Source organism: Sinohyriopsis cumingii, chromosome 5, assembly GCF_028554795.1.
Source record: "Sinohyriopsis cumingii isolate HCF-2022 chromosome 5, ASM2855479v2, whole genome shotgun sequence".
NCBI classification, from domain to species: domain Eukaryota; kingdom Metazoa; phylum Mollusca; class Bivalvia; order Unionida; family Unionidae; genus Sinohyriopsis; species Sinohyriopsis cumingii.
Genome location: NC_142965.1, coordinates 113,590,706 through 113,609,495, shown reverse-complemented (window position 1 = coordinate 113,609,495; position 18,790 = coordinate 113,590,706). Strand labels below are relative to the sequence as shown.

Sequence of the window (18,790 nt, the reverse complement as noted above, 5' to 3'; positions counted from 1 at the left end):
CTTGATATCATATTAGGCTCTTTACATCCATCTGAAGATAGCATGGAATCATACCTGTCATCACAAAATGTGCCAGCAGATTGGGCTTTGTGCTGTTAGCATGTAATCATTCCTGTTATCACAAAATGTGCCAGCAGATTGGGCTCTGTGCTGTTAGCATGGAATCATACCTGTCATCACAAAATGTGCCAGCAGATTGGGCTCTGTGCTGTTCATTCTAAATCTTAAGCATATACCTGTACATAGTTAAGCAGCATTTAAGACAAATGCAAAAGACAAAAGCTCTGCTTCTTGCTAAATAGTCTGATTTATTATATACTTGATTGTCAGTGCCAATAGAAGTGATATATGCATCAAGAAAATCAAGCATTGCACAATAAATGACAGTGCATTACCTTTCGGACATGGAAATAATTTTTTGCAAGCATATTTAGCTTTTCCCAATTTCCTTTGTTAAAACGTTATGCTCCTTTTACTAGCTTGATAACAATGTCACAAATCTTGTGTGTTGCATCATCCAAATGGGCTTTTTTTCATGGTCAGGTATGGTTAAATGTAAAATGTTATTAATCCTAACAGTATAGTTCATTCCAAATCAACAGTTATCTCATATGGCAGATATATTTGATCAGCCAATAAATGCAGTTTAAATTGAGGTGAATTATGAAAGGGGTGATGTCTGACACATTTTTTCCTCCGTTTTAAAGTGGAATTAATTCCACTTTTCTCTGACTTGAATAGATTTTTCTTGATATAGTCCGTTTTTATATCATCCCCGATCTGGTTTTTTAAAAACGATTTTTCCGCTCCCATTCTGCAACAACCCTTGTAAAGTATTCTGATTGGTCAAATGTTTATATTCATCCAATGAATCTTCATGTAATGGAAACTTATGGCAATGGGAAGAAGAAGCATTCTTGCAAAACATGGTGTATCAAGTTGTTGAGAGAGACTATTACATGAAAAGTTTAGATAAAAGTTTAAAGAACGTAAGGAAATGGGAATGGCTAGAGCTAAAAGTTGATGGAAATTTAGTTGGTCAGCTTATCAGAAAACTGAACACTAATGGACTGGCATTTTTTGACCTCAGCAATAAAGATCTGAATTACGGTAATCATGGTTGGAAGAGTTTGGAACAGCACCTACAAAAGAAGCTGCATATGGAAAAATTGAAGCTCAGAAGGCATCTGGAAAAAGTACAATTAATTACTATAAGAATAATGATTTCTTGCATGAGAGAACAGATGTAGCCCAATGTCAGAATATGTGCACTGCAAGTTGCCAATACAAGCACCAGCTTGAAAGGAAATTAAGCTCTCAGTGAGAAGGAATATAAATGATTGTACATTGAGCCAAAAAAGTCAATGGCGACAAAAAGAAAGGCTTAATAAATCTTTGCCAAATCTGCAAAAAGTGCTCGACTGGCATATCAACAGGTTGTGTCCATTGGAGAAAAAGAAAAGTGAATATATGGGATTATTTGTATATAGTTGATGTATTTGGGTGTTTATTTTTCAGATTTGTTATGAAAAGAGAGAAGTATAATATATTTGCAGCAAAAATTGACAAATTATTGTGACTTAATTATGATGTGAACACTGACATGCACGTGAAATAACTTCTGCATCAATAGTATTGGAGAACAAATTCATGCAACAATAAATATTGTGAAATTATTGAGTCAAGTTGAACATTTTTGGTAAGTTTATCAGTTTTTTAGATGATTATTTTGATTTATTTTATGATATTAAGTTGCACCAGGAGCAGTTTTTTTTATGAGTTTAAAATGCATTTTTGGTCAGAAGCCTTTGGCTTCTTGAGACCCGACTGGGGGAGTTCCCCCCAAACTCCTCTTACAAAGTTTTCAGCTTTTTTTATGGAAGACCAAAATCATGTCTGTGGTGTCCAGGAGGGTGACTTTAATCATTCAAAACTTTAATTCGGAAGAAAATGTTGTAGATAACAAGAACAAAGTTTTCTTTTCCTACAAAAATAATGGGTATATTACCTCTAGTGTTGCAAAACAGTGATAAATTTTGTAAGCATATGTTAATGTTTGTTCCACATGATGAAATGTATTTTGTATTGACATAAGAAAAGATTTGTACATGTTAGAATTCTGATTAAAATGCCTTTTTAGTTTATTTATCCTTGAACAGCAGTAAAGGCATTAATTTATCATTTAAAATGATGTTAACTGACAATGTGAGCTTAAAGCCATAATGAATTTTGGTTTCTGGTGGATGTTGTGACCTTTTTTTAGGGTCCTTTATTGAATTGCTGGAAACCAATAAAAGTAACCATTTTTGTCTATCCTTTGTTTCATCATTTCATCAGTCCATTCATTCACTATCCATGTAATCATCATAAGTCCAGTCCCTGTTAGCACATATTTCACTGAAAGATCTCAGTCTATGGAGTTTATTTAAAAGTAATCGTTAAAACAAACAACAGACCCTGATCTGCCTGTGTATTATGTGACAGCGGATCACAGTCTGCATTGCTTGCTGGTAGACTTGACTTACAGTGGGGTATATAGGGTATTAGGATGCAATTTGGTATTTCAGTATTCATAATAGATTCATCATTCTGGTACAATTTAATTATTATTTTCATGGAGTTATTGCCATCTCTCCATCAATATTAACTCTCCACTACATCTGATCCACATTGCCAGCATAACTCGGGAATGAATGAACATATTCTGATGCAGTCTGGTGTTAACATTATCTCATAGACAGTTTTTGTCATTTGTCTCATAAACACCATATTAATAGAGTTATGGCCCTTGATAAATAGCTAGATCTTGACATGGCATGTTGCTTGTAACATTTATAACTATCCAAACCATACATATAATTGAATGCCATTTTGTGTGATAATTACCTATTGTATGCCATTGGGTATTTCAAAAGTTTAATCTTTTTATGTCCGATTCTGACAGAGTTACTAACTTCTCCATTTTAATATTAGACTGCTAACCAGGATGGCTGAGGAGTCATTCAGCATATTTTGATGCTGTTTGATGTATCTAAAAACCTAGATGTACCTTTTTATGGGTTTTATCTTCTCTACTCCATTTTTGATTGAGTTATGGCCTGGGAGAAATTGTGTTATGTTTTCACATGGGATGTTGCTTATAACTTGCATAACTCAAGATCAGTTGAATATATTCTGATGAAATTTGATCTGAACATTGTGTCATAAACTTACATGCAGCTTTTATGGTCTTAGTCCATCTTTTAAGTATTATGGCCTTTTGATTACTCATTACCTAACATGAATTGATATAAGAGTACTTCTACAACATTTGTTTCGTTTCAAATTAATGTTTTCTATGGCTTCGTGATGAGTATTCTTTGAATGATTTTTACAGGCATTAGAGGAATTGATTTCTAGTAATTTTGACTGTGTTTCTTGTAGCATGACTTTTTAAAGCTTTGATGGATTTCAGCTCAATTGGACATGCACCTTTTATATTCATTAGATCATGAATAAGTTTAATTTCGTGTGTTATTTAGCACAGTGTACATTATCCAGAAGGTACTTGTATACTTATATCATAATTCTTGTTTCAGGATTGTCACTTTACGATACAGGGAGGCAGAGAAATGAGTGACAGCAGTTACCAGCTTCCTATTGTTGTTCTTCAGCTGAATTTCCCTCCCCCACAAACATCTGTTCCTTCACTCCTTACTCCAGGAATGGTGGAAAATCTGTTTCATGAATTTGGACATGCTATGCACTCCATGCTAGGGAGGACCAAGTATCAGCATGTAACAGGTGGATTCTTATTGCCATAATTGTCATTGTAGCATGGTCACCCAAGTACAACCTGTATTGACCTAGATCTGTCATCTCCATGCATTTTAAATCATAGAATTAACACTGCAGAATATGATCTGCCAGCACATTAAGTTAGGTTTTTGCAGTTTGGTGCCAGGTACATTTAAAGAAAATATGGTGTATTACAGAGTGTCAGCATGTGAGCCTTGAAATTATTATGCATTATTGTTCTTAGCCTGTTCCCATTTTTGGTTCTGCACAAAGAATAAAGTTCTCTGCCATCTCCAGTTACCAAACATTGTAGATGGCTTACAGTTTTCTTGAGAATGAAGCCTTTAAATATAGCATTAAAAAATCAAAGGTCAGAATGACTGAAAGAAGAAAATCAGTTTGTACATTATGACATTAGTTGTACATTGACCAAACTTTGTTGAGGATTTCCACTTAGAATATGTGTATGTGTGTGTGATTTGCATTTTTAACATAGCTTTAACAATTTTTCAGTAATATTGCTACAATATCTGCATTGCAACAGTTTATAGTGATGTCTAGCACTGGGGAATTATCCTGTCACCAGGCCAACTAGTCCTAACATTAACTTTTTAATGCTGAATGCCAAGCAAGGCAGCTCTTAGTACCATTTTTATAAGTCTTTAATATGTTATGCATATTTAATTTAATTGTTGGTTAGTTATTTTTATTTCATTACATGCTATTATAGTGTAGCATTGTATACTGGACTTGACTTTGTCCAAAATTGAGCTCATTTATGCTTGACCTAATTGACTTTTTAAATTTATTTATTTATTGTAAACAACTAATACATAGCTAAATTATTTTGTCTGTGTATGGGCCTAATATCTGGATCACTAGAAGAGGTCAAAGGTTTGGGGTTATCTAAGTGAATTATACATAATCCAGGTTATTGTTTTGTAAACATTAGGACCATTCTAGAAGGTTATTTTCCAGTAGGTAGTGATTTTTTTTAGAAAATGCTAGTTGTGACCTGAGGTCAAGTAGAGAACTGTATAATCTTGTGATTGTTAGGACTCGGTCATTCGTTCCTTAACAGCTAACACTTTCAAATTGTATTTTGTTGTGAAATGTTGGGCTAAATTTTATTTTCTTCAAGTTATTAAATTCAAGTGATTATTTTTTCTGGAAATATAAAAGTGCTTTGATAAAATTCTTGGATAGAGACATTCACTGGAATTTATACTGAATTCAGACCTGGAATTATATTACTTTGATTCAGCAACAAAACTGTTGACACATCAACACACCATAAGCTGTAACAGACATGTCATTGCCTTTATTTTTGGATTTCTTTGGAACTTCTACTGAATTTTATTCAGGACTTTAAATTAATGGGTCTTGTGTCTGTAATTCTTGGGCTATTTTGGGATTTAATTCACAGTACCATAAATTCTTATTTTCTCATTTTCACTTTGTGTTCTAGAGAAATAAATTATTTGTTAAATTTTTCAAAACTTGTTGTCTTTCACTCTTTCTGTTACTTATTTTAAGAGCATAGACTCATAATAAATATGATTCAGCCAGGGTTCTAACCTGCAACATCCTGCGTCTAAGGTGGACGCTCTAACCACTTGGCCACTGAAACAGTGTTCCACTTAGAGTAAGAAAGAAGCCTATTGATTTTGAAGGTCAATGTCACTGTTACTGAAAAGAGAAGAATGGTTTCTGGACAAAACTAGCAGTTGTAAACTTTGTACCAAAGTTTGTGGATCAGGCTCCTTTTGGCTAAGAAAGATGCCTAATAAATTTGAGTTGAAAGGTCAAGTTCACTTATTGAAAGAAGAAAAATTAATTTTGCTTTACTTTTAAATTAGTTCTTGATTGCAAATATTGACCACTGTTTGTGGAGGGCTTTGAACCTTTGGTATGGGAAGATGCCTTTTGATTTTGGTGTCAGAAGGGCAAAGGTCAAAATTATTGTGGCTCAATGAAAAATGGCATTTTTTTCAGATTCAATTTTATGGTAGAGTAAGTTTTTTGACCAGACTTTGTGGATTGCTTTCACTTAGGCTAAAAAGGAAGCCTTTATAACTGGCCTGAAAGTTGAAGTCAAGCCAAGGATAGGAAAGTTTTGGCTTCTGTACATTGCCTTGACTAATGGTTGAGGTCACTGGGACACACTGGTCAATAATCCCTAGAGTCAACCATACTAATACCTACATAGGGGACGCTCACCAGTTATTATGTACTTTTGAGAGAATGGCGTATGTAAGGTGAAGTTGTTTGCATTTAAAACATGCAGAATGGAGAGAATGTTGACCTACCTCTATGCTACATTAATGTTGGTTGGTTGGTTGTTGTGGAGTTAAACACCATTTTTCAGCACATGATAGGTTATACATGGCGGCCAGTATTAATGGTGGAGGAAGTACATGGGGAAACCCCCAGAAAGAACCACCAACCTAAAAGAAGCTCCTGGCAAGCTTTCTCACATACCCACATTAGCTGAATCTGAGACTCGAACCAGCGCAGACAGAGGTGAGATGGCAGTGATCCGTAATGGAGAGCGATTCAGCCACTCGAGGCCCCCTACATTAATGTAATGTGGATGATATTTCTTTGGATATTGTACTTTATGAAATTATACATGATCGAAGCTAACTAATATGACTGGCTAGTTTCATGTTCCTGTCATTCAGCATAACATTGGTTGCTATGCTGACAAACTGTAATGTGCATTGAAGTGGATACGATTGACCCTGATCTTTAGGTCCATTGCAGGATAACATGTCTTGACCATGTATGATTTCAAGTGAATGGCATTGACCCAGATCTTTAGGCCCATTATAGGATAACGTATTTGATCTGTGCTATACATAGGTGATTACACTAGTGAAGAAATGTTTGTTTTTTCATCCTAATGATGACCTGGATGATCTTTTTATTCCAGGGATGACATGGATGATCTTTTCATTCCTTTGATGACCTGGATGATCTTTTTATCCCAGTGATGACCTGGATGATCTTTTTATTCCATTGATGATCTAGATGATCTTTTTATCCCAATGATAGCCTGGATGATCTTTCTATTCCAGTGATGACCAGGATGATTTTTCTATTACAGTGATGAACTGGATGATCTTTCTATTCCATTGCTGATCTAAATGATCTTTTTATCCCAATGATGACCTGGATGATCTTTCTTTATTTGTTACAAATAAAAACCATCTGTTGTGGAAGAATAACTGATAAGAAAGTATTGGAGCTCTAAGAAACATTTTTATTTTATGAAAAGGCAATGAAGAACAGTGAGAAAATGAATTCATTATTGAGTATTCCAAGGGAGTAACTTTTTTGATGGAATTTATTTCATAACGTGGGGTTTCAATTAAGTGGAGATAATGCAAAAAACCTGTTTAGATAAATGTTTCCTTGTTTGAAAAGCGCACATAAAGATAGCTTTGGTTGAAGCAAAACTTTGCCCTGGCCTCCAGATGGGGCCTAGGCAACCTTCACAACCCCAGGTATGAAAAGTTTGTTGCATACTTCATGGATCCCAAATATTCTGATTTTGGCAGAATAATTTCTATTTTTAACTTCAGATTATGCCATTTTGATTACTTCCTTAAGTTCTAGTTTACCAATTGATAACATTATATATAGATTAACCACAACTTTAACACTGGTATATCTGGAGTAATGAAATGCTTGTAATGTTTTTATTTGTAATCCTATTGTGAAAGCATGCCTAAGCTCTTGTATAAGAAAGGTAACTGAATATTGATCAGAGAGAATTCACATTAGCCTGCTGCTCTGATTCAAGCAAGAAAGTTGAAACACTTTTAACAAACAGTCGGTGAGATATTACCCTGGCAAAATTATGACTTGAGCTCCAAAAATTCCAAAAAGGGTAAGCAAGGCATCAAGAGAGGATGAACACTGTACCTTTGCAGTCTTGTCTAATCACACTTCATTCTGTCACATGGCATCAAAGAAGAATGTTTCAGCCAAAAAGTAGTGTCAATCAGTGATGTTTTATGGTTAAAGTGATTACTATCACTCCATATTGACATGGGGTTTCTACCAGAAATCTTATAATGATGCCTAGTTTGGCCTTGATGAAAATAATTCCATATGGTCAAGAAATATGGCCACAATGGCGATCTTGAAAATCTTTTTATTGATGTCTCTAATGAATAGATGGTCATGTAAATATGGGGGTTTCACTAAAAGTTCTATTATGTCTAGTTAGTCCTGAAAGAAAATTATGCCAATATGATGTCCAGTATGGCCACCTCAGCAGCAATCTTTAAAATCGTGTCATTGCTTTTTTTCTTGAACAGATAGTCATAGCAACATGGAGTTTTCACCAGAAGGCTTCTTATTATGTATGCTAGTCCTAAATGAAAATGGTGCTGAATTGAAGTCCAGTAAGGCTGCCAAGGCAACCATCTTGAAAATCTTGTTATCCCAACTCCTTTTTATTATGACTGATTGGTCTTTAATGAAAATGGTTTCACTGTGATTTCCAATATGGTTTCCATGGTGTTACTGCTCCTTCTGATTGGATGGTATTGTGAACATGGAGTTTTGACAGAAAAGCGTTTTGTGATCTCTAGTTGGTCCTAAATGAAAATAGTGCCAGTTTGATGTCCAGTATGACTGCCATGGCAGCCATCTTGAAAATCTTGTTATTTCTATTACCCCTGAATGGAAAGTCCTATCACCATGGGGTTTTTACCAGAAGAAGAATAGTTACAATATCAAGTAGGCCATGAACAAAAATGGTGTCCAGTTTGTCTTCAGTGAAATATGGTGGCCAATCTTGTATCCAATATGGCTGCTTGGTGAGCTCAAGAATATCAGAGATAGTTTCAGCACTCATTGGATAGAATGAAGAAATAGTCTTATCTTGAATTCTGGGGCATCAAGTGGCTGAGTGGTCTAAAGTACTCACTGCTATGGATCACTGTTATCTCACCTCTGTCTGCGTGGGTTCAAGTCTTGGATTCGGCCAATGTGGGTATGTGAGAAAGCTTGCCAGTAGCTTCTTGTGGGTCAGTTGTTCTTCCTGGGTTTTTCTGGGTTCTTCCTCCATCATTTACATGTATACTGGCCACCATGTATGGCCTATCTTGTGCTGTAAAATGGCATTAAACCCTACAACAACAACAACAACAACAATAACAACAACAACATATTGAATTCCTGGAAATTATTTTAGGCTGGTAGTGTCTTTTTGGTACTCTTGTGCATTAGATATAAATAAAATATTTCTTGTTCATGAACAAAACTGGTGCATAGGACCACAGAGAAAGAGACTAAATTTTTTTTTTTGTTTTTCATTTGTTACAGGGACCAGATGTCCAACAGACTTTGCAGAAGTCCCTTCAGTTTTGATGGAATATTTTGCTTCAGATCCTCGGGTACTTTCTTCCTCCATTTCTCTGTCATATTATTCAGTTATGACAGAATTACTATTTTAAAAAAATATCAGTGTTTATACTTGTGCAAATATGATTTCCCATCATGCCATGTGAATGTTGATTGTATTTGCCTACAGAAGTTTACTTGCAGCAACAAAAATGAGTACTTTGTGGGCTGGAACAAATAAATAGAAACTGTCTTACATTTTGTTGTGGGCTGGGACAAATAAATAGAAACTGTTTTACATTTCAGAATGGAAATTAATCTTTGATGAAGACATCTGATCAGTTAAAAAGTTTAAATTGAACAGAAAAATATAAATGGATATTAAGAGTTCTTGGGGAGAAAAGCAGGAAGGGAAACAATTACGTTTATTCCATCTGCATGTGTTGGTTTAGTATGTCTTGTGGTAAAAGAGATGAATGCCGTCCACAAATGTTAGCTTAGTATGTCTTTTGGTAGAAGAGATGAATGCCATCCACATGTGTTGGTTTAGTATGTCATGTGGTAAGAGAGATGAATGCCATCCACATGTGTTGGTTTAGTATGTCTTTTGGTAGAAGAGATGAATGCCATCCACATGTGTTAGTTTAGTATGTCTTGTGGTAGAAGAGATGAATGCCATCCACATGTGTTAGTTTAGTATGTCTTGTGGTAAGAGAGATGAATGCCATCCACATGTGCTGGTTTAGTATGTCTTGTGGTAAGAGAGATGAATGCCATCCACATGTGTTAGTTTAGTATGTCTTTTGGTAGAAGAGATGAATGCCATCCACATGTGTTAGTTTAGTATGTCTTGTGGTAGAAGAGATGAATGCCATCCACATGTGTTGGTTTAATATGTCTTTTGGTAGAAGAGATGAATGCCATCCACATGTGTTGGTTTAGTATGTCTTGTGGTAAGAGAGATGAATGCCATCCACATGTGTTAGTTTAGTATGTCTTTTGGTAGAAGAGATGAATGCCATCCACATGTGTTAGTTTAGTATGTCTTTTGGTAGAAGAGATGAATGCCATCCACATGTGTTAGTTTAGTATGTCTTGTGGTAGAAGAGATGAATGCCATCCACATGTGTTAGTTTAGTATGTCTTGTGGTAGAAGAGATGAATGCCATCCACTTGTGTTAGTTTAGTATGTCTTGTGGTAAGAGAGATGAATGCCATCCACATGTGTTAGTTTAGTATGTCTTGTGGTAAGAGAGATGAATGCTGTCTACATGTGTAGGTTTAGTATGTCTTTTGGTAGAAGAGATGAATGCCATCCACATGTGTTGGTTTAGTATGTCTTGTGGTAAGAGAGATGAATGCCATCCACATGTGTTAGTTTAGTATGTCTTTTGGTAGAAGAGATGAATGCCATCCACATGTGTTGGTTTAGTATGTCTTGTGGTAAGAGAGATGAATGCCATCCACATGTGTTGGTTTAGTATGTCTTGTGGTAAGAGAGATGAATGCCATCCACATGTGTTGGTTTAGTATGTCTTGTGGTAAGAGAGATGAATGCCATCCACATGTGTTGGTTTAGTATGTCTTGTGGTAAGAGAGATGAATGCCATCCACATGTGTTAGTTTAGTATGTCTTTTGGTAGAAGAGATGAATGCCATCCACATGTGTTGGTTTAGTATGTCTTGTGGTAAGAGAGATGAATGCCATCCACATGTGTTAGTTTAGTATGTCTATTGGTAGAAGAGATGAATGCCATCCACATGTGTTGGTTTAGTATGTCTTGTGGTAACAGAGATGAATGCCATCCACATGTGTTGGTTTAGTATGTCTTGTGGTAAGAGAGATGAATGCTGTCCACATGTTTTGCTTTAGTATATCTTGTGGTAAGAGAGATGAATGCTGTCCACATGTGTTGGTTTAGTATGTCTTGTGGTAAGAGAGATTAATGCTATCCACATGTTTTGGTTTAGTATGTCTTGTGGTAGAAGAGATGAATGCCGTCCACATGTGTTGGTTTAGTGTGTCTTGTGGTAAGAGAGATGAATGCCATCCACATGTGTTGGTTTAGTATGTCTTGTGGTAAGAGAAATGAATGCCATCCACATGTGTTGGTTTAGTATGTCTTGTGGTAGAAGAGATGAATGCCATCCACATGTGTTGGTTTAGTATGTCTTGTGGTAAGAGAAATGAATGCCATCCACACGTGTTGGTTTAGTATGTCTTGTGGTAACAGAGATGAATGCCGTCCACATGTGTTAGTTTAGTATGTCTTGTGGTAAGAGAGATGAATGCCATCCACATGTGTTGGTTTAGTATGTCTTGTGGTAGAAGAGATGAATGCCATCCACATGTGTTAGTTTAGTATGTCTTGTGGTAAGAGAGATGAATGCCATCCACATGTGTTGGTTTAGTATGTCTTGGGGTAGAAGAGATGAATGCCATCCACATGTGTTAGTTTAGTATGTCTTGTGGTAAGAGAGATGAATGCCATCCACATGTGTTGGTTTAGTATGTCTTGTGGTAGAAGAGATGAATGCCATCCACATGTGTTAGTTTAGTATGTCTTGTGGTAAGAGAGATGAATGCCATCCACATGTGTTGGTTTAGTATGTCTTGGGGTAGAAGAGATGAATGCCATCCACATGTGTTAGTTTAGTATGTCTTGTGGTAGAAGAGATGAATGCCATCCACATGTGTTGGTTTAGTATGTCTTGTGGTAGAAGAGATGAATGCCGTCCACATGTGTTGGTTTAGTATGTCTTGTGGTAAGAGAGATGAATGCCATCCACATGTTTTGGTTTAGTATGTCTTGTGGTAGAAGAGATGAATGCCATCCACATGTGTTGGTTTAGTATGTCTTGTGGTAGAAGAGATGAATGCCGTCCACATGTGTTGGTTTAGCATGTCTTGTGGTAAGAGAGATGAATGCCGTCCACATGTGTTGGTTTAGTATGTCTTGTGGTAGAAGAGATGAATGCCGTCCACATGTGTTAGTTTAGTATGTCTTGTGGTAAGAAAGATGAATGCCATCGACATGTTTTGCTTTAGTATATCTTGTGGTAGAAGAGATGAATGCCGTCCACGTGTTGGTTTAGTATGTCTTGTGGTAAGAGAGATGAATGCCATCCACATGTGTTGGTTTAGTATGTCTTGTGGTAGAAGAGATGAATGCCATCCACATGTGTAGGTTTAGTGTGTCTTGTGGTAGAAGAGATGAATGCCATCCACGTGTTAATTTGAAAACAAAAGCCTAGAAATACATCAGTTTTAGAGATAGCTAGAAGCCACTGAGCTTCATAGGGTTTGGAAAGGCAGTTTGTGAAACTGTACTGGAGGTAATTAAGATCTAAGTGTTATTTAGCAATGTTTTGGTTGAACATGATGTTTATCATTGCTGTGTTGGTCTCGTATTACACTTTTAAATGTGTTTTTTCCATCTTGACAATAACACTACATGACATTGTATTGCACCTTAATCAAAATTGGTTTGACTTATGGAAAAATATTGACTGCCTTACTGAAAGGTTTTGTTAGGGTTTGCAAGTCTGTACACTTGCTAAAAAGTCAGGTCCTTGTTCAGGCTGTATTGACTGCCATCACATAATGGGTCTATAGGAGTAACCAGTAAATCAATTTGGGCATGTTTGTTCCCTCCTATTCAAAATATTTTCATTTCAGTATTGATTGTATTTTGTCCATTTTTCAGTTCACACATTCATCCGTTATCTGCACATTGATTTCTAGGGTAAAACTGCAAAATTATTTATTAAGAGAGTTTTGTGAAATTTTTCTTCACATATTATTTTAGTGGTTTCGATGTGCTATTTGCTGTTAATTTTTGAGTTTCAATACTGTTGCAATTGTCATCTGTTTGTCGCTTGATCCATCCATCCATCTGCCATCCATCATTCACACTTTCATTTCCATAGCAATCTTCCAAAACTGTTAAGGGTATATCTTTGAATTTTACTACATGCATTAGACTAGTGGTCCAGATGTGATTTTTACTACATGCATTAGACTAGTGGTCTAGATGTGATTTTTACTACATGCATTAAACTAGTGGTCCAGATGTGCATTTTTACTACATGCATTAGACTAGTGGTCTAGATGTGATTTTTACTACATGCATTAGACTAGTGGTCCAGATGTGCATTTTTACTACATGCATTAGACTAGTGGTCCAGATGTGATTTTTAGTACATGCATTAGACCAGTGGTCCAGATGTGATGTTTAGTACATGCATTAGGCTAGTGGTCCAGATGTGATTTTTACTACATGCATTAGACTAGTGGTCCAGATGTGCATTTTTACTACATGCATTAGACTAGTGGTCCAGATGTGATTTTTACTACATGCATTAGACCAGTGGTCCAGATGTGATTTTTACTACATGCATTAGACTAGTGGTCCAGATGTGCATTTTTACTACATGCATTAAACTAGTGGTCCAGATGTGCATTTTTACTACGTGCATTAGACTAGTGGTCCAGATGTGATTTTTACTACATGCATTAGACCAGTGGTCCAGATGTGATTTTTACTACATGCATTAGACTAGTGATCCAGATGTGATTTTTACTACATGCATTAGACCAGTGGTCCAGATGTGATTTTTACTACATGCATTAGACTAGTGGTCCAGATGTGATTTTTACTACATGCATTAGACTAGTGGTCCAGATGTGATTTTTACTACATGCATTAGACCAGTGGTCCAGATGTGATTTTTAGTACATGCATTAGACTAGTGCTCCAGATGTGCATTTTTACTACATGAATTAGACTAGTGGTCCAGATGTGATTTTTACTACATGCATTAGACCAGTGGTCCAGATGTGCATTTTGTGCTTCAGATTCTTAGCTTCAGCATTTTAGATACTCTTTTTTTCAGTTTTTTGCTCATCCATTCATTATCTAAACTTTCATTTCAAGGATACAACTTCAAACACATTTTAAGATATTTTTATCATATTTTGTACACATATTAAACTTGTGATCACCCTGTGTATTTTGCTTATTATTGTTCATCAATTTCAGGTTTTTTTTAAAGTATTTTCTTAATTTTCATTTTGTTCCTTCCATCTTTCGTCAAAAAATTAGTTTCATGTGCAAAACTGCAAAACCACTCCTTTTGAAATTTTGTGCACTTATTCGATTAGATGCTGTAGAAATGCCTTTTGCTATTTGTAAGTTTTGTATTTGATTGCTTCAAACTTTATTTTCCATTTTTGTCAGTTCAAATCCCATCACCATTCATAATGCATATAGCATTCCTGCACAATTTGTAAGTGGTAACTTCCAGTATATGTAATTTTTGAAAAATTGAATTCACTGTTTTTTAGAAGAGATTTTAATGGGGAAGTAGGTGGTTCCATTTTATTGAGTATTTTTATTTAATTGTCAGCATGTCCATATGTCTGTCTCTGCAAACAAATTTTAATTTCCACTGTACAGCTCTCATTTCTGGAGCAAAGCTCATGATGATTATAATTTCACAGTATACTTGTTAAATGTCAACTTCCAGTAAACGTAAATGAAACCTTTGACAAATCATTTTTTCTTCTAGCAAATATTTTGGCACAGGATGCAGTTGATTGCATCTTCTTGGTTTCTTTTTATCCACCAGTATGTAATATGGGGGAATATGACTATAGCTTTTGTCCACTTGTCTCTCTTTCTGTCTGTCTATCCATAATAATTTGTGTTTCTGTAACATAAGCCATATCATTTAAAAGAATTTTCTGTCAGCCTTTAAGAATGCATGTAAAGCAGGTTTTGCAGTGGTGCCTTTCAATACACTGAGACATTGAGTCTCAGCCATTATTATACTGAACTCTTGACAGAATAGGTGCATTGGGCCAGCCTGGATCTGCTACTGTGGTTTGAACTTGGGCATGGCACTTTCTTCTAATTGCCTAACCACTAAATAACCTACTTGCCTTGCTGTGCCATAAAGCACAAGATCAAACCAAACCTTCTGATTCATTGACATTTTCACATTTAGTATTGTTATGTTGCCATGGAAAGAAAGCATAATCATTATATATTATTATATTGCTCTGTAGGGTACCAGCATATGTTGTATAAAATTAGGATCACTGGATCATAAAGGTCTTTCTATAAGAGTCTTGACATAAGTGGATGACTTGGAAGATTGTTCATTAATGTGAGGTGAAAATATTAACACAGTGTTTCTCAAACGTTTTCGTCTTGCGGCGCACCAAAAAGGTTTATAAAAAATTCATGGCACACCTGAAAAGATTTAAAAATTTTTGTGGTGAAGAACTTATTTATTTTTACATATATATTTAATTTTGAATTTAATGTGAAGGATGTGCCTGCTTTCGAGAGCAAATCAGATTGAAGCGAGACTCCAAAGTCGACAAACAAGCGCGCATTTCATAATTAGAGCGATTGAATTCTCCCAAGATCTCACACAAGTCTCACGTTACGAAAGGAACCAGTGAATGACAGACTGAGAGATTGTGTTTTATATATGTTACTTTTTTAACTTTTGTGACATTGATTTACCATTTAATTTTTCGATATGTTCAAGGTTTCGAAACGCTATCAATTTTAAATATTTTTCAAAACTCCCATGGCACACCTGCAAATCTCTCGCAGCACACTAGTGTGCTGCGGCACACAGTTTGAGAATCACTGTATTAACATCATTGCCATGGAAACTCAAATCTGTGTCCACTGGGTTCAGGGACATTATTTATACTGTTACCATTTAACACACATGAATGTCAGTACTTGCATCTTGTATATAAAACATTATGTACTTTTAACATGGACACAGGTTCAGCTTGCTGCACATGATGTACATTTGACACTTCTTCAAGAAATTATATAAATCATGTACTCTATGTTTGACAGGTGCTGTCCACATTTGCCAGACATTACCAAACAGGAGAACCACTTCCTGAGAAAGCAATTAGAAATATATGCCAAAGTAAAAAGGTCTTTGCTGCATCAGTAAGTACAGTGAACTTTGCCTTAGCGGACTCCTCCATAAAAAGAACACCTCGGCATTTATTGACCTCGGTTCTTATATGGTATATACTTGCATATAAACTGAGTCAGCTGCAAAGAACATAGACCTTGATATGCTGTCGCATAATTTACTGGCAGATCAGGGTATGTGTTATTTGTTCTACTGATTACTCCTAAGAAACTGCATAAACTTGGATCTGCTAGTGTGTTATGCATTCAGTCTGGCAGATCTGGGTCTGTGCAGTTTGCAGTCAGAACATATTTTGTGGTCTCTTGATTTTCTTGTATGGAGATGTTTCTTGATAATATTTAGTTTTTAACATTTCTTTAGGATGATCATGTGATTGGAGTATTTAACTTTTTTAAAAATTGATATTTTTACATATTAGCTAAGGGTCCAAGCAATCCAAAACCACCAGAAATTTGTAGTTCACTTTCCTTTATCTTGCACTACTTTTTGTTCATTATCTCTCTCCAGGTATGAGTCGTTTTATAGAAAAGTGTGGGAAAAGTACCATCACTAATTTCACATAAAATAATAGTTGAATGAATATTAAAAAATTGAGGGGCCCCGAGCAGTCTGAAGCACTCAACGTTATGGAGCACTACCATCTCATTTCTGTCTGTGTGGGTTCAATTCTCAGGGTTTGGCCAATGTGGGTATGTGAGAAAGCTTGCCAGTAGCTTCTCGTGGGTTGGTGGTTCTTTGGGGGGTTTTCCTGGGTTCTTCCTACATCATTTCTACTGGCTGTCATGTATAGCCTATCTTGTGCTGAAAAATTGCGTTATACCCTACAACAACACCATTTAAAAATTCAACCAATTTGAACAGTTTGTGGAACACATACTCATTATCAGATACAGAAAGAAAAGTGGGTTGGTGAGATAATCGTTTCTGTACATCACAAAAAGCCTGTGCTGCGAAATGATGGCAGGTTGTAAATCACTACTGATTTCCAAAGGTCTTCTATACTTTTCTTTGACTTATAATTTTCTCTCAGGGAATTATTACTGTGATTATTAATAATGTATAGGAATTTATTTTTCATTATTTAGTAAAAGACATAAAAGCTGACATCATTTTATTTGAGACTCCCTGAAGTTATAGCCCTCTGATAAGTGTCGTCATATATATAGTATACTTCAATAGTAGTGTTAAACTGAATATTTTGTTAATATTTGTACAACATATTGGAAGAAGCTGCAGTAGAAAAACTTTCATTAATTATTAGAGTTTAAAATAGTCTTTTATGAAAGCATAGATTTTTTGATTCTGCAGTCATGTATGTGTATGTGTTAGTGCATATGGGATATCACCAAACAGTTACTTTATGTACCTGCTTATAAATCAAGTCCAGCTGTAAACTGCATGATCTAGAGTTGCCATCACATCATGTGCTGGCAGATTTGGGTCTATGGGGCTTGAATTATTAGTGGATATAAAAGGCAGTACATTACTGAAGATAGATTTCAAGCCCTGAGATACAATTTGGTGTTGTTTTTAGATGTAAACAATGATATTGTAACTTTCGTCAACCACTGGAGACAGGGAATGGAGATATTAAGGTGGTTGTGGTTGCCGAAGGGCATTATCTAAGCTGTGTGAGTCGGCAACTGTCAGTTTATACCCGAAGGGCATTATGTAAGCTGTGTGAGTTGGCAACTGACAGTTTATACCACGATAAACTAAAAAAACAACATTAAACTCTTATAATTGAAATTTCAATTATTCATCATGTTATTTTGTTTGCTTCATTAAAAAACAAATCTTAATTGAGCGCAGTAATACATGTTTGGGGTTTTCTGTTACGTCACTATTCATAGCACTTGGGATTATCCTGCTTTATCGTAATAAGCTCATCATAATACCAGTCCTTCAACCAATGAAAACCAAATTTATTCAATTAATATTTTTTGAAGTTGTTAGAATATTCTTTTCCTTTAATGCTTACTTGGTGTCTGCCTTCACTGGCAGTGTTTATCTTATGCTGTACATGTGACTCTATTTATAGAAGTGGATATTCTTAGAAAAGTAGTTCTCCTTACAGTTCAGACAGAAATAAACACGATTCATTTTGATCACGTGGCAACATTCTGACCGATGGAAATGTTACTTTATTTACCAGCTACTGGCATTGCAATTATTAAAAGTTTGATAACAGTGTAAGAATGAAGTTTGCTAAACATTTTAGTGATTTCAATCGGTTGTTTGTTTTCTTTATGTCAGAGATATTGTGATACATTCCATTACTCCAGCCATCAATCCACCTGATACCGTAACTCCTCTATAACCACTTCAGTTTATTTACAATATCCATGGATTGGTTTTAGATTGGGTCTGTTACACTCTAATGGGCACAGTTAGTTTGGGCCTCTTCCAGAAAGTACTGCAAATTTTCCAGCTGCAAATCATAAATGGACAGGCCGTTACTTAACATATCTAATGTCAGCAGTTGGAATGCAGTTTTAAAGTTAACACCCATACATTGATACTGCGAGTCCACAATACATAGAAATTCACCAGAGCTTGTGCATTCATCCAGACTTGCCATATGATGCCCATTTTGTTTGGATATTCAAGCATTTGGATGGTGTCTTGCTAATGACTCTAGTTTGGCAATGTCTGTGAACATGAGCCTAATTTAGTCTCT

At 35.7% G+C, this 18,790-nt stretch overlaps 1 protein-coding gene across 1 annotated transcript in view; it reads left to right on the top strand.

Annotated features, from left to right (window-relative positions):
• Window positions 1-18,790, top strand: part of LOC149800007 (mitochondrial intermediate peptidase-like) — a 79,297-nt gene that overhangs the window by 38,569 nt on the left and 21,938 nt on the right. Inside the window, exons 13-15 of the mRNA XM_089959536.1 lie at window positions 3,579-3,783; window positions 9,118-9,188; window positions 16,023-16,121. Of these exons, the coding sequence (XP_089815662.1) occupies window positions 3,579-3,783; window positions 9,118-9,188; window positions 16,023-16,121 (375 nt within the window). The remainder of the gene's footprint in view (window positions 1-3,578; window positions 3,784-9,117; window positions 9,189-16,022; window positions 16,122-18,790) is intronic.